Below are 15,909 nucleotides of genomic sequence, written 5' to 3' on the forward strand. Positions count from 1 at the left end.
CCGGGCCTGGAGTCAGGAGGACCTGAGTTCAAATACAGCCTCAGACACTTAACACTTACTAGCTGTGTGGCCTGGGGCAAGTCACTTAAACCCCAACTGCCCTGCCCTCCCCCTTCCAAAAAAAGCAAAAACAAAAAAAACCCGTATGTACAAAAATATTGATAGTAGCTCTTTTTGTAGTGGAACAGAACTGGAAACTAGTAAGATTAGTTAAGGAACTTTGTCATGGCTGAGTGCTATTAAACATTGAAATAGGACACTTGCCCGGCATAATTTGATATAAGCTTCCATGGAAGATGGAGACTGGACCAAATGACCTCTTTTCCATCCACTCACACAATTCTAGACCTACTATTTACTGACATGTAAGCCAACCCAGGTGAAAGATTCCTTTATTTTCCCCTCACCTAGAAATATGTTATTTTTCTCTCTTTTTCCCATTGTGCTAGAGATGGACTTTTCATGGGACTAAGCCCCACCAAAGACAAAACATCTACGCTGCTTTAGCTTATGGGCTGGTGTTACAAATGATAAATTATTCTTGTTGGATCCCAAATTAAGCGTCCTATATGGAAAGCTGAATCTCACAGGCAGGGAACTGCAAACTAAGAAGGACTAATCTCAGGAGAATCAAGTTTCTCATAGTTTTATTTGCCAAACAAAAAGTGCCGTACCCCTGCTGCTGCTGCTTTCCACATCCTGCTCATTTATTGGAGAGGTGACATCTCGATAGCGGAGATCCTCCCCTTCAATACTATTTCCCTCATTGTTGGTAAAGGTGACATAGCCCTGCGGAGGTACTTGTTCTGTGTATAAAATAGAGGCAACACATAAACACAGGGAACAACATTACATCTTTCAAACAAACCAAACCAACAGCTTGAAGGAGCTTTCCAGAAGGCATTGTCAATACTAGAAGATACAGTATTTAAACAAACAAATGAAAGAATAACAATGTTCTTCCAAGTAGGAAGTGATTGGCAACATTTTTATACCCATGTCTCCAAATATGAGTGTGTATACATACTTTTTTTTGGTACTAGATCTGAGGTTTCATTGATATATGGAGCTCCTGAGGAGAAAATCCCTTCTGTCACCACCTCTCTGCAACTAAGTCTCAGAGAACTATATGAGATACTGTAAGGTTATGTGACTTGTCCAGAATCACATACTACAAAGATACACACACACACACACACACACACACACACACACACGCACCAGTCTTTCAGGTGGGCATGATGGGGTGCTTGGGATCTATATCTGTAATATCAGTCTGTAAAACTTCGTAACATCAATTTGTAAAACCAGTTTGTAAAATCACACTCTGTTCCACCCCCCACCAGTCTCAAAGCATTAACTCTGCCCCCCCCCGAACAATAACTCTGCCCAGAAACAACTATCTCAGCTTGGAACAATAACAAGCTGTTCTTATGAATCCTTCACAAAAGTATCTATAAACATTCCAGCTTAGGTCACTATTATCTCCCCCATGTACAGTGCCCCGCTGCCCCCATGAATCTTTCAGTACCCTATCTCTAGGTTGATTCCTTGGCTGCCTCAGTGAATCCTTCAGGATCCTCTCTCTGGGTTAACTCCTTAGCCTATTATCCCCCGAGTCCCCGTTAGCCTTGGTTCCCAGACATTAATCTTGTCAAACATGACACTGATAGGTGGCAGACTGGGCACTTCTCCATCAGCCCTTGACCACTAGCCGACTTAGTGACCTTTCAAGCCTAAAACCACACCTCTAGGTAGCCTCCGCTTGGGCTCTTTCCCAGTGAATGATGGGCATTCTGCCTGCGCACTGGCCCCACCTTAACTCTTCCCTAATCCCACCCTTAATCACCTAGTTAGCATAACTGGCAGGGGTTCTACTATGGATGATTCTATATAAACCTTAATTCTACCCCTTTAAGGTTGCAGGTTCCCCTAAGGATCCTTGCCCTCTGTAAGGTGTATAATAAACTTTTTCAACTCTGACTCCAAGTAAGGTTGAGCTGAATTCTTTCCAGACTGAATCGCAGGTTCTGGTCTTAGATAAGATCAGAGTCCCTGCTGAACCTAATAGCCAACCCTCATCAGGCATACTTCCTTCTGACATGCATAATGCACATAGGTTTAGTTAAGATGTATTTATTCCTGTACATCCTCTGATTATGGACATTTAGAGGTACACTCAACCATGCAAACAACATTATCATTCAGGTAATATTTAAAAAGTTATCTGGAGGTGGCTAGGTGGTACAGTGAATAGAGCACTGGCCCTGGAGTCAGGAGGACCTGAGTTCAAATCTGGCCTCAGACACTTAACACAAAAGCTAGCCGTGTGACCTTGGGCAAGTCACTTAACCCCAAGTGCCCTCCCAAAAGAAAAATAAATAAATAAATAAAAAGTTGTCTGGTTAAATTGGAAAAAAAAAAAAAGGCCGTAGTCTTTTTTTTTTTTTAAAGGATACATTCATCGACAAAAATGAATGAAAAGGTAAACCTTACTTGTGCTTGCCTACTCCTCAGCAAAGCTGAGAAAGGACCTGAGAAGAAAGATATTCTGCCAAACAGCTAAGCTCCTCAAGTTGAACCATTTCCTGTATTTAAATGCTCAAGATTACTGTATTTCATTTTCTCTATCTCTATCTTCAGGGCCTAGTTTAGTATATATTCAGCCCTTAATAAATGATTATTGACTGGTTGGTTCTTGTGTTTATGAAAATGAAGGTTCAAATTTAGAAAGTACAGACAAAAAGGGAAAAACACTAAACCAATTTCTTCTAACATCTTAAGCCCAGAAAACAGTCCCTGATACTTCTTTGTCTGAACAAGTTCCTCAAAATACTACTGAAAATAAACACCCCAGGTTCTCAAAATCCAGTTATCAGCAATATAGTTATCTAACTATAAATATAAATTTATAGATATAAAATTTATTTTATAGATATATAATTATATCTATATATTATATCTATATATAATATTATATAGATATATATAAAAATTTATAGATATAAATTTAGAGATATAAAACGGATAACTACTGAACTCCTGCAATGTTCAGAGGAATCACATGACAACTCCAAGTTTTCAGATTGTGAGAGTTAAAACTACTCTTACGAACAGAGATGAAACCACAACCACCAATCTTTTTTTCCAGCTGAAAAACAAACTCACAGCAGCAAAAAATGCCTCAGGCCATCTGATCAGATGAAACACAAAACAGGGGAGAGAAGACTTTAAATGTAATGTCCTTCCCTGACTAGTTGGCCACCCTGTGTGATATTAACAAGAAGAGACGTGAAATTGCTACTATTAATATGTTCAGAGAAAACATTTTGAATTTTTTATGTCAGCTAGTGATGGAAAATCATGGAGAGGGAAGGCGTCAATCTCAAGATGTAAGCAATACAACAATTTTATTTTTATAACTTTGAGCAACTTGGTCAATGAGCAAAAATGTAAATTGTTAAGTCTGACTCTAGGCTAAAAGCTGATGACCCACACTGTAGCCACTAAAGAGCTGAAAACCAAGACAGATGTATGAAGTAAAATATTACAGGCTGGAAAAAAGGAGGGTAAGAATTCCTGGTTCAGGCTTACCACAGTAAGGCTGGTGCATCCTGCCTCCAATTCCTATGGCTGTGATCTTTGCCAGAGCCTGGGGCCCTTCATGGATACTAAGGCCCCTCATCTTTCTTACAGGTCTTTGCCTTTGTGGGACAGAACAGGATTCATCTGATGAGCTCAGATCTTCATATTTTTCTGTGAATCAAACACAAAATTGAGAGAAATTTTCTCAGCATTATACTTTATTGCTAGCTCCTTATAGATAAACATCAAAAAAGAAAATGGGGTAAAATAGTTGCTACTGTTTTCTTTTAAGAAAAGTTTATTGGGGAGGCTAGGTGGAACAGTAAATAAGAGCATCGACCCAGGAGTCAGGAGGACATGAGTCCAAATTCAGTCTCAGACACTTAACACAAAAACTTGCCATGTGACCCTGGGCAAGTCACAACCCCAACTGCCCTCCAAAAAGCAAAAAAAAAAAAAAAAAGTTTGTTGTCAAGGGCCTAACCCATAAGAAACACCATAATTAGTCAAGCTTTATATGGCTAACAAGGGATGTTTTATCATGTGGTATGTTTAGCTAGCATGGTGATGACCTCAAAAGACAATGGATTTTTCCTTGAAATGGGAGCTCTCGAGCAGGTCATCATTATAAATAAATTTAAACCCTTCTTTAATCACTACATATTTTCTACATTTTATGTCCCCCATAAAAATCATAACTTTAGAGCTGGAAGGAATCTTAGAGGTAATCACAGGATTATGAGTTCAACATCTTCACTATCTATTTCATAAAAGTATTATTCATGGGGCTCCAGCTTCCACTTTCCCCAATCCATGTAAAAGAGGGCTCTAAACAAACTTTGGAGCTGCAGAACCCACAAAACGACACAGAGAAGCTGAGGACAGCCCAGCAGGAATCGGCCAGTGCAGCGCTCAGGGAGCCCAGTCCAGGCCCACGTGAGCCTGAGGTTTTAGCTACAGGGCGGGCCTGACCAGCCACAGGCCAGGGGAACTTCAGATCACCAGCAGCTGTGGCCATTTCCACATTCATCAACATATAGATGCGAAGGACAAAGTGAGAGGTCAGTGCAGTGTGGACTTTGAGACCAGTAGTTGGGAGTGCATCAGCTTTTGCCCCCAGGGCAAAAAGCTGCTGAGATGCCCTGCTGGCCACGTTGCAGCTTCAGCTCCTGGCCTGCAGAGTGTAGGGGGACCAAGAGACCAGTCTGAGGGGTAATTGCTCTTGCTTTAAACTGCTTGGATCTGGACTGCAGTCTAGGGTGGAGGTCCTGGGGTACGTGACCAGCTTGCCAGAGCATGTGGAGGCCTCAGAGAGGGCACCCATCTAATACTTCCAGCAGCTGAGAAAACCCCAGCATTTGGGACGAAAGCTCCCCTGTCTGGTGGCAGAGTCCTACCGTGGCAAAAAGCCCAGGGGTCAAGTGACTGAGGGGTGACATGACTAGACAAAGGAAGCAAAACAAACAGAAGACTCCAACATTAGACTCCTATTTTGTGGACAAAAAGGAGCAAAGCATGGAACAGGAGGAAGACAGTGAAGTCAGAACTCCTGCACCAAAAGCTTCAAAGAAAAATACGAGCTGGTTACAGGCCATAGAGGACCGTAAGAAGCAGATAAGAGAAGTGGAGGAAAAATTGGGAAAAGAAATGAGAAACAATACAAGGAAATTATGAATTGAGAGTCAACAGCCTGACTGAGGAAAATCACACCTTAACAGACTGACTCAATTGGCAAAAGAGGCTCAAAAAGGCAATGAGGAGAGCAATGCCTTGAAAAGCCGAATTTGCCAGATGGAAAAAGAATATCAAAAGCTCAATAAGGAGAATCGTTCCCTCAGATTTAGACTGGAGCAAAGGAAAGCTGGTGAATTTAAGAGAAATCAAGATGATGTTAAACAGATCTAAACAAATGAAAGAATAGAAGGCAATGTGAAATATCTAATGGGAAAAACTACTGACCTGGAAAATAGATCCAGGAGAAATAATTTTAAAATTATTGGACTACCTGAAAGCCACAATCAGGGAAAGAACCTAGAAATCATCCTCCAAGAAATTATCAAGGAAGAATGCTCTGATGTTTTAGAACCAGAAGGCAAAATAGAGGTTGAAAGAATCCACCAATCACCTCCTGAAAAAGATCCCCAAAAGAAAACTCCTAGGAATATTATAGCCAGGTTCCGGAATTCCCAGATCAAGGAGAGAATATTACAAGCAGCCAGGAAGAAACAATTTGAATATTGTGGAAACACAATCAGGATAACACAGGATCTGGCAGCTTCTACACTGAGGGATCGAAGGGCCTGGAATAGGATATTCCGGAGGGCAGAAGAGCTGGTATTAAAACCAAGAATCACCTACCCAGCAAAACTGAGTATCATCTTTCAGGGGAAAATGTGGTGATTCAGTAGAATAGAGGACTTTCAAGCATTCTTAATGAAAAAACCAGAGTTGAATAGAAAATTTGACATTCAGATACAAGAAGCAAGAGAAGCTTGAGAAGGTAAACTGCGAAAAGAAATAATAAGCCACTGATCAAAGTTGAACTATTAACATTCCTACATGGAAAATCGATAATTGTAATTGATGAAACTTTTCTCAGTATGAAAACAGTTGGAGGGGAAGAACAGAAAGGCAAAAGGGAATGGATCAAACTTATTCTCACTGAATTTGGCTCAGGGAGGGAATGAAATACACACTAAATTGGGTATCTCACCCTACAGGAGAGTAGGGGGAAGGGGATGAGAGGGGGGATGATGGAAGGGAGGGCAGGTTGAGGGGAAGGAAAGTTGGAAGCACCCACTTTTGAAAAGGGACAGGATCAAAGTAGAGAACAGAACAAGTGGGTGGTGGAATAGGAGGGAGGGAAATATAGTCAGTCTTTTACAATATATCTACTGTGTTAATGTTTTGCATTAGCTACACATGTACAATCTACACTGAACTGCTTATCTTCCCAGTAAGGGTGGGTGACAAGGGAGGAAGGGAATGAATCTGGAATTCAAAGTTTTAAAATCAAATGTTTAAATATATATATACTATTTTACCTATCTTACAATACTATCTTACATGTAATTGGGAAAGAAGATATACAGACACTGGGGCATAGAGATCCACTGTGCCCTACTGGAAAGTCAGAGGGGGTATGGGAGAAGATATGGGAGAGAGCAGATTGGAGAAGGGGATATCCAGTGGGATTGCTATTTTGGGGTGGTGGGTAGGGGAAAAACGGGAGAAAATTTGTAACTCAAAATCTGGTGGAAATGAATGATGTAAATCAGAAGTTAATAAAGCATTTGAAAAATGAAAAAAAAAAGCATAATTCATACAATGATTTTCTTTTTAGTTTTAAGAGATATGCCATCATTCTAATCTAGGATTTGGTGAAGTATGAGTCACTGTTGTGATCCCCAGCCCCAAGCACAGCGCTTATACTGTGAGGATATAATAAAATTTTAAAACTGAAATAGTAAATACATACCCCATCCTAGCCATGCTCCTCACAAATTTGTAGAATTTATCATACCCTCTTCTTCTTCTTTTTTTTTGCCTTTTGGAGGGCAATTGGAATTAAGTAACTTGCCCAAGGTTACACGGCTAGTTTTTTCATGTGGGTGTGTGTGGGTGTTAAGTGTCTCAGGCCGGAACCGAACTCAGGTCCTCCTAACTTCAGGGCCAGCTCTTTACTCATTGCACCACCTAGCCGCCCCTCATGCCCTCTTCTAATATAAGCGTAAGTTTACATATTTGATGAACTTCATTCTGTGCTCAGTATACAAATAGGAAGTGCGAAAGTGGCTACAGTTAAAGAATGAAAAGATCTAGAAAGAAACTTAGAGATTTAACTCCAACCCTCTTGTTTAGCTTCCTTTTTGCAAGTTAAAATAGGGCAGAAACATGCAGAGGATGTGTAAAGTGTGGACAAAGGCATGTGCAACAGAACAAAAACATGACAAAATAAATGCATAAATTAATACAATCAGCTCTTCACTAGCTATATAAGAGTTTTGTTTTCTTCTCAAATTCTTGCTGATGCCATTAGTTTCTTGGTTATCTCAAGTCTTTTAAGGACACCACAACTATTCGCTTTCTGAGCCAAAAAGAAAGTCCTAAGATTACGTATGAAAGAATGGTAGATTTAGAACTCTCAGGGACCTCAGGGATCATCTACTCCAACCACATCCCTCATTTTACAGATGAGGAAAACAAGAGCTGGACAGGTTAAATGACTTGCCTAGGGACATAAAGGGTTTAAATAGAAAAGTTGGGATTTGAACTCAGTGCTTCTGACTCCAAATCACCACTCTGGATACAATCAAATTTCTCATATTCAGGAGACAAAAAGACAGCAATTTTTAGTAAAAATGACACCAGTGCTTAGGCCAGCGCTTTGTAGTATTTCAAGATGTGGTGCTACCTCCAATATGAAGAAATAGGAAACTGATCAAACAGGATGGGGAAACTAGGTCGTTTTTTTATACTCAAATATTTAGTACAGACTCATTTTAAAGTCTGAAGTATATGTGAATTTTCCAGAATATTGGCTGTACCTGTCTGGGACAGCTGGCAGAGCTACGACTATCACGAACATCCTGTCTTTCCCCCCACCTCCCTGACCTGGAGCACCCCAGAACCTGCCAGGAATGCCCTCTTCCTAGTCTGAGATGTTTGACTACTTACAGGGCTTAAACATAATGGAAGTCAACAACTGCATTCTTTCTGATCTGCCTGGCCACTGCCTCCTAACATCTTCTGGGTCTACTATCTGCCCTGCCTATTATGAGCAGGGCTGTCTTTATCACTATTTAAGTAATCGAACAACCTTTGGAACATGCTCCTGACCACTGCATCCTTAGGAATTCTGGGTCTCTTCATCTACCCTGCAGCTCAGTTTTCTTCTGGATTGTCCCCCAATCAGAATGTGAGCTCCTTGACAGCAAGGACTATCTAGCCGTTTCTATTTGTGTCCTTAGCACTTAGAATAGTACTTGGCACACAGTGAACATTTGATAAATGCTTTACCACTCACTGATTGATTCATTAATCTTGGATTATGACTTAGATAGGGCCTAGCATGATACCATATGTGAGTATAAACATACTTGAGAGGGTAATGGGTAGATGTTTCTTTCTACAAGTTCAAATTAACTTTTGATTTCAACACGATTCTAGATAGACATAGCAATTTACCTGGACTCCTGTAAAGAGTCTTGGGCAGAGAAGCAGTATGAATGTCTATCAATCCCACTATCTTCATGTGTCCATACTTCATGGCTAGTGCTCGGGCTGTGGCACCAGTGTAATCCCCTACATCTACTTTCACCCCCTGTTGAAGAGAAGAGTTAAAAAGAGTCAAGAGTACATACAGTGGCCTGACCCGAGGCACACAGTCACCCCTCTTAACAGGTGACAGGGGTAGGGGAGAGGAGAAAAGGAAAGGTGCCTTTCATAACATCCCAAACCCTTATCACCTTGCTCTTTGACGCCACCTCCAAATTTTCCTGATTTAAAGAGTATTCATCAGAGTGAGTTAAAAATTTAAAAAGACAAGAGGAAGAACCCTTATTTAGAAATGGAAATTTCCTCTTATTCACCCATATTTGATGAATAAAAGAAATTCATCCAACCATTTAATACCACTTCATAGGCACATTCAATATACAATACAGCACTGTGATAGATAAAGGAGGAAGGGATACAAGTGGATCAAAGACAGAAAGAAGTATGATAGTCACCATCTTATTGCAGAGTGAGACAAATATTTTTGCACATGGAAAAGAGGGGAATTAGTTATACTTTACTGCATATTTGTTACAAGAGTTTTATTTTTTTTTCTTTTAAATTCAGGGTGGAGTGGAAAGGAAAGACTATGAATGCTTATTTGAAAAAAATAAAAGATAAAAAATATGTTAAATTTTAAAAAATATAGTATCATCTTACATTTGTTGAGCCCTTTCATAGTCATTATTTCATCTGATATGACAGCTATTTATCTCTATTTAACACATCATAGAACTGCAGAATTTTAGGATGAGATTCTCTAACCATTCATTTTACAGATGGAGAAACCAAGGCTCAGAATGGCAAAGAAGCAACTTGTCTGAAGTCACAAACAAAGGTCCTGGGATAACTATGTGAATAAAAGAGGAATATCATATCATAAAGAAATCAACCTTCACTATAATTCATCTGCCCGTCTAAATCACCTAAGGGATTACTTTTTTTAAGAACAAGGCCACAAGGGGCGGCTAGGTGGCGCAGTGAGTAAAGCACCCGCCCCAGAGTCGGGAGGACCCGAGTTCGGTTCCGGCCTTAGACACTTAACACCCATACAAAAATACTAGCTGTGTAACCTTGGGCAAGTTACTTAACCCCAACTGCCCTCCAAAAGGGAAAAAAAAAAAGAAAAGAACAAGGCCACAAAAGAATCTTACTTGTTAAAATAGAATACAGGGTTTTAAACTGAGCATGCTGACCCATCATCACTGTGTTAGTTTCAGTATTAAGGTACCTGCATAGTTAATTACAAAAAAAAAAAAAAAAAAAAAACCCAACTCTGGTTTCACGGTGCAGTAATATGGTAAAAAGAATCAATACTTTTTAGGGACCCTAACATCATCTCAGTCTAAACAAGAGGAGGCCAGTAGCACCATCCAAGTCTAAAGACTGACTATTTAGGGGCCTTGAGAGCCATCCTCTTTGGCTGGCCAGTAAGTACCATGGAAACCTTCAAGTATAGTCAATTGATGGTTAAAATGAAGTCACTCCAGTTGTGACTTAAACACACAAAGTTTCCAAGAAAGCTTTTTTTACATCCTAGGAATACAATGAACATGACTGACCCTCGACCTTATACTTTTTTAAAAATAAGATTATTTCTGAGGGTGAAAGGAAAAAGAAGATAGAAGAATCTGCTCTAAGTTGATCATAATTACACCAACAATTAGGAGACAAAGACAATAAAAGATAAATAACTGGCAAGAATAATAATAATAACAAACCTTTATAGAGTACTTTTAAGGTTGGCAAAGTGCTTTGCCATTTGATCCTTACAACAACCCTATGAGATATATGCTTCCCATATTACAGATAATTAAATTGAGGCAAGGTTAAGTGACTTGCTCAGGATTAGTTCGTGAATGTCTGAGGAAGGATATGAACACAAGTTTTCCAGACTCAAAATTCAATGCTCTACCCATTCTACCACTGCCAGCTTCCAATTATTCCAAACTAAAGAGGCACTGAAATTAATAGATAATCCACCCGACTAGATCAAGAACATGGACCAATTCTCCTGAGATGGGGAAAGCTGACATCAGCATAGCCACTGCTCTGATTCGGAATGGCAGAAGGGAACTCTATTTCAAAGAATATGACATGCTGGGTCAAGGCCATATCCTCACTCCCTAATAATAATTTTGCTGGTTAAAAGTTGCCTGGACTGCATGGTCTGAGTTTATGCCCCAGGAAGGAGCTCTTCCTCTGACCATGTTCTGGGTCTCTATTGCAAGCTGACTGGTTAGTGAAGAGGCTGCTGATAAAAAGATAAAACCTGTCCCTAGAGTAAGATTTTACAATACTCAGCTGTCATGCTGTCTGGTTAAGTTAGAAACATTGTCTTGGGCTCTGCTACCATTTCATCCAAAAGGGCAGTAAAACAGCTAGAAGGCAGAAAGAGTTTGTATGATACAGTCATTTAAACACATACACTAAGCTGCTATTGACTACTGTCAATTCTTGATGAAATCACTAATAAAAAAATAGCAGTGCACATATAATCCAAAACAACAAATTTTCAAATACAAGGTATTCTTTTATACAATTATTATATTTATACAATTATATTTATATTATATTTATACAATTATTACAATTTATACAATTTACTGTCCCTCTCATATATGTGGATTCATTTTCATACATATAATGACTAAATGCTGGGAACATGATCTACAGTTGGGTGGCAAAAATACTGGAAACTACAAAACAAAGGGGAAGTACCCTGGCACCTGATTAGCTGCCAATGGATCATGGGTCACCTAAGTAATCTGCAAAGCAGATAAGCAAAACAACTGATCATAAATCATATGTATGTAATATGCCACATAATCACTGTGGTAGGAGAGAGAAGTCTTGTTGTTTTTAATCCAGGAAAGGTAGTCCACTACATTTAGCCCCTATGTGCCAAGATTTCTTACTAGCTGTGGTTAAACATGCACACTTACATGGTTCAGAAGATATTGAACAATTATTTCATGGCCAGAAGCAGCTGCTTCCATCAAAGGAGTAAATCCATAAGTTGGTTCCCTGCAAGATACAGACTAAAGTTAAAGGTCACCAAAAAGAATGAGTTTTCTATTTTCATTCTAACAAAAAATATCTGCCTTCTTCCATATCCAAAGACAAAATCAAAAGCAATCTCCTATCCTCCTCTGAATTTCTATAGTATTCTCTTATGTACTTACTATATTCATTCATGTATTATAGACATCTGTCTCACCCAGATTATAAACTCGTTGAAGGAAGGGGACTATCTCTTACTAATCCTTTTATCTCTCTTGGCACATGATAGGCACTTCAGAACTTACACGTGTTTGCATGCTTGAAAGACAAATTAAAACTTCATTCTCCCACATTTGATCTAATACAAAAAATATACTCCTTTTTACAAGTATTAAATTCATTATTTTTATTTCCATCAGATTCCCTTTCTAAAAGGAGATTCTAATACAGCTTCCCATCCTAGTAATTTCAAAGATTACTTCATTGTATTAATAGACCTCAAACTGTATTATGAAGTAGTAATCTTCAAAACTATTTGTTACTGCTTGAAAAATAGATAAATGGAACAGACTAGATAGAGAAGAACCAGAAATAACTGAACTCAATAATCCAGTGTATGCTAATTCCTAAAACATGAACTCTAGGGAGAAAAAAAAAAAACCCTTCCTATTTGATAAGAATTACTGGGTAAACTAGAAAGAAATTTGATGGAAATTAAATGCAGAACATCTTATATATCACATTTCAAAATAAACTCAAAATGAATCTGTGACCTAAAACTTCAGAAGTAACAGCAAGAAGAAAAGTAGAAGAGAACCACATCAGGCACTTCCGCAGCCGTGAGTGAAGGGCAGATTTCTTCACCAAGCGATGGACAGAGATGGTCACAAAAACCAAAATAGAATACTTCTGATTATATGGAATTAAAGCACATGAACTGATGCAAAGTGAAGTGAGCAGAAGCAGTTAACAAGTATTTACTATGTGCCAGGTGCTGCACTAAGGGGGAAAAGAAAGACAGCACCTTTCTTCAGGGAGCTTACATTCCACTGGGAAGACAAAACATAAAAGGGAGATGAATAGCAATGTAAGGAGTGTAAGGGGAGAAGTGGCATGGTGGTGCGGTCTGGAGAGTCAGAAGCAGAGCCAGGAGAGGAATGAAGGAGGGCTGGCCTGGGCCCTCCCTCAGAATGGCTATACTCTGAGAAGAATTCACCAATGGGAGATGGGGGCTGTAAGGACAGACTGACAAAGATTCCACCGCTTGGCATATGCCAAAGAGGTCAATGATAAAAAGAAAAGCCTCATATACAACAAAATATTTACAGAAACTTTTTTTGTAATAGCACATTTTGGGAAGCAAAATAGACACCACATATTGAATGACTAAACAAGCTGTGGTACATGAATGAAATGAATTACTGTTCTGTACAAAATGTAAAATATGATAAATACAAAGAAACATGGAAAAGACTTATATGAATTGGTTTGAAGTGAAGTAAGCAGAACCAGAAAAAGAATATAATGACTAAAATTATATATATGTATCTATCTATCTAATTATATATATATATATATACACATACACACACACACACAATAAAACAATCAAACCTGAATGCTGTGGAATTTTAATGACCAAGCTCGCTCTCAAAGATATGAGAAGGCACCTTCCCCATTTCTTTGCAGAGCGTTATATATACATGTGTAACAATACATATGATGTCAAACTATTTCTCTGCATTGTTTAACTCTACTGAATTGTTTGTTTTTGTCTTCTTTTTTAATTTTTTGTTATATGAAGAGCTCTCAGGAAAGGGGAGGAAGAAAAATACACTGGAAAATGTAAGGATGTAAAAACAAAAGATATCAATAAAATATACTTCATAAAATAATTTTTTCACATTCCCTCACATTAAAATTAAGTGAAAACGATATTTAAATCAGCATCAGTGATGCACTGGGTCCCATCCTTGAGTTTCTGCTTTATGTTTAATAAAGATTAGTTATCTTTCCTGACACCAATTTCTCACCCTCCAGTCCAACCTGCTGACAGTTGTCATATAAACTTAAAAAAAAAAATCTTAGGATACCATTCTTGTGCTCAAAAACATATTCACTGGCTCCCTACTGTGTAGAGGGAGCTGTCTTCTCCCCATCACACTCACCTGAAATGCCCTCCCTCTTCCTCTCAGTATGACTCCTACCCATCCTTAAAGTCCCATATCTTAAATCCTATACTTTCCATGAAGCCCTCCCTGATAATTCCAGGTTAACAGTTCTCTTGCCCCTTCCTGGACATCTATAATACCATCCATAGTAAAATATACTATCTGGACAATGTATTTTAGCATTAGATTACATTCAATTTGTTTTGTCAATCAGACATGATGATAAGTTAAAGGCAAAAACTACGTTGGATGTTTCTTTTGCACCCCTCAAGATGCCCATTTTATGCCCTTTTCTGAGTGCTCAATAAATACTTACACAATTGAAAGTTACTCTTTATGGAACATCTATTTTAACTTTTATTGGCACCAAAACGGTCTGTTTTCTTTAGGGTTGGAAGGGACAGAAAAATTCTTCTGGTCCCCTGACACTTTGAAAGAAAAATAAAGAACTCTCTGTTCATCTTACTTTACCTTAAGTTGGCATTAGCTCCACTGTCCAAAAGAAACTTGACCATCTGCTGGTGCCCAGCACTGGTGCAGTGGAAGAGGGCAGTCCAGCCATGAATGTCCTTCATTTCTAACTCCGCACCTTGCTTCGAAAAAAATGAATAATGATCATTATTGCAATAAGTGTTGGTCAACAGTGCTTCATAATGAGATAATTTAGAAATGAATATATATAACAATCATCCACTGAATGTTTCAATTCTGTGCTAATGGCTAGAGTCCCACTAGATCCCATTAAGAGTTCGGAATGCACGTCTCAGCTCACCTGGAGAAGAAAGTAGGCAATGCTCTCATTTCCACAACTGGATGCTAGCATCAAGGGTGTTTGGCCTTCAGGGGTTGGAATATTGACCTTGACTCCTGCCTCCAGCAGCAGGTGCACAATGGTGTCATGGCCAATATAGGAAGCATACATAAGAGGGGTCCAGCCACCACAGTTCTTCTTATTTAAATCCAACTCTCTCCTAAGCAAACAAAGGAACCCTAAATAGTACCAGCAAAAATGGTCTTTTAACCACTTACTAAAAAACATAACAAAACAAAACAATGAGAAGCCAAGAAAGAAAAGACATGGAGAGAACTGTGATATTGAAAATAATTATAGTTTCTTTAAACAATGATTTTTCACTATCATTAGGTATTTTCTTGGGTTGGCAGCCAAGGAAATGTTTCCTGTCTTAAAACCAAAACAGAGGTTCCTACATCCCTCAGCTTCTGGTTCACAAATCCACTTATGATTTCACATTTAGATTTTCCCATGCCTTTTGTTCTATGGTCAATATTTCTTTCACAGAATCAAAGAATTTGAGAGTTGGAAGGGATCTCAGTAGCTGTCTAATCTAACATATATAAAATGAATCTTCACTATGACATATTTAACTTTCATGATGCTAGAATTGGCCCTTGCTCTCTAACTTTTCTTCTGAATTAGAAAACTACTGTCCTGAGAGGAAGGGTAAAACAAGAAAAGGGCAAGAAAATGAGCTGTCCCCCCTGATGTGACATCTTCCTTTTTCTGTCTGTTCCTTCCTGCTCCCAGGAAGCCCCCATTCCTACCCCAACACTCCAGTCAGCTTCAGCCAATTCAGGAAAAGATCAACAACACCATTTTTTTCTCCTCTGAGTTCTCTCACCATTTTGTTTTCTGTGACTCAGTCCATAGTACATGGCATTGAGACTCTGATCAGTAATAGCAAACAAAGCAAAAAAGTTAAATTTTAAATTTTAAAAGATGTGCTTCAGGTCAACAGTCTTTTTAAATTTCAGTCCTTTGCGGCAACAAGTGTGGGGTTTGAGAAATCCAACTAGAAAGATTATTTTTTGGCCAAGAAGTCAAGGCTGAAAAGACTATTCTGTACTTTAGGGT

General features: G+C 38.8%; 1 protein-coding gene across 7 annotated transcripts in view; it reads right to left on the reverse strand.

The window, feature by feature from the left end:
- Positions 1 to 15,909, reverse strand: part of ANKS3 (ankyrin repeat and sterile alpha motif domain containing 3) — a 48,006-nt gene that overhangs the window by 21,125 nt on the left and 10,972 nt on the right. For 4 of the 7 annotated variants that reach the window (XR_011168630.1, XM_069089530.1, XM_069089537.1 and 1 more), the window contains exons 3-8: positions 14,809 to 15,007; positions 14,508 to 14,629; positions 11,808 to 11,889; positions 8,773 to 8,908; positions 3,595 to 3,756; positions 675 to 806 (exon numbers count right to left, since the gene is read on the reverse strand). Coding sequence is in view for 6 of the 7 variants with exons in the window: in XM_069089530.1 (XP_068945631.1) it covers positions 675 to 806; positions 3,595 to 3,756; positions 8,773 to 8,908; positions 11,808 to 11,889; positions 14,508 to 14,629; positions 14,809 to 15,007 (833 nt within the window). In the remaining variant the exon portion in view is untranslated. Of the gene's footprint in view, positions 1 to 674; positions 807 to 3,594; positions 3,757 to 8,772; positions 8,909 to 11,807; positions 11,890 to 14,507; positions 14,630 to 14,808; positions 15,027 to 15,909 lie in introns of those variants that run through there. The other 3 variants (XM_069089554.1, XM_069089561.1, XM_069089573.1) reach the window with 3 other exon arrangements.

This window comes from Petaurus breviceps, unplaced genomic scaffold (assembly GCF_028583685.1).
Source record: "Petaurus breviceps papuanus isolate PSGF00001 unplaced genomic scaffold, PetGlider_PUasm1.0 120, whole genome shotgun sequence".
Taxonomy (NCBI): Eukaryota; Metazoa; Chordata; class Mammalia; order Diprotodontia; family Petauridae; genus Petaurus; species Petaurus breviceps.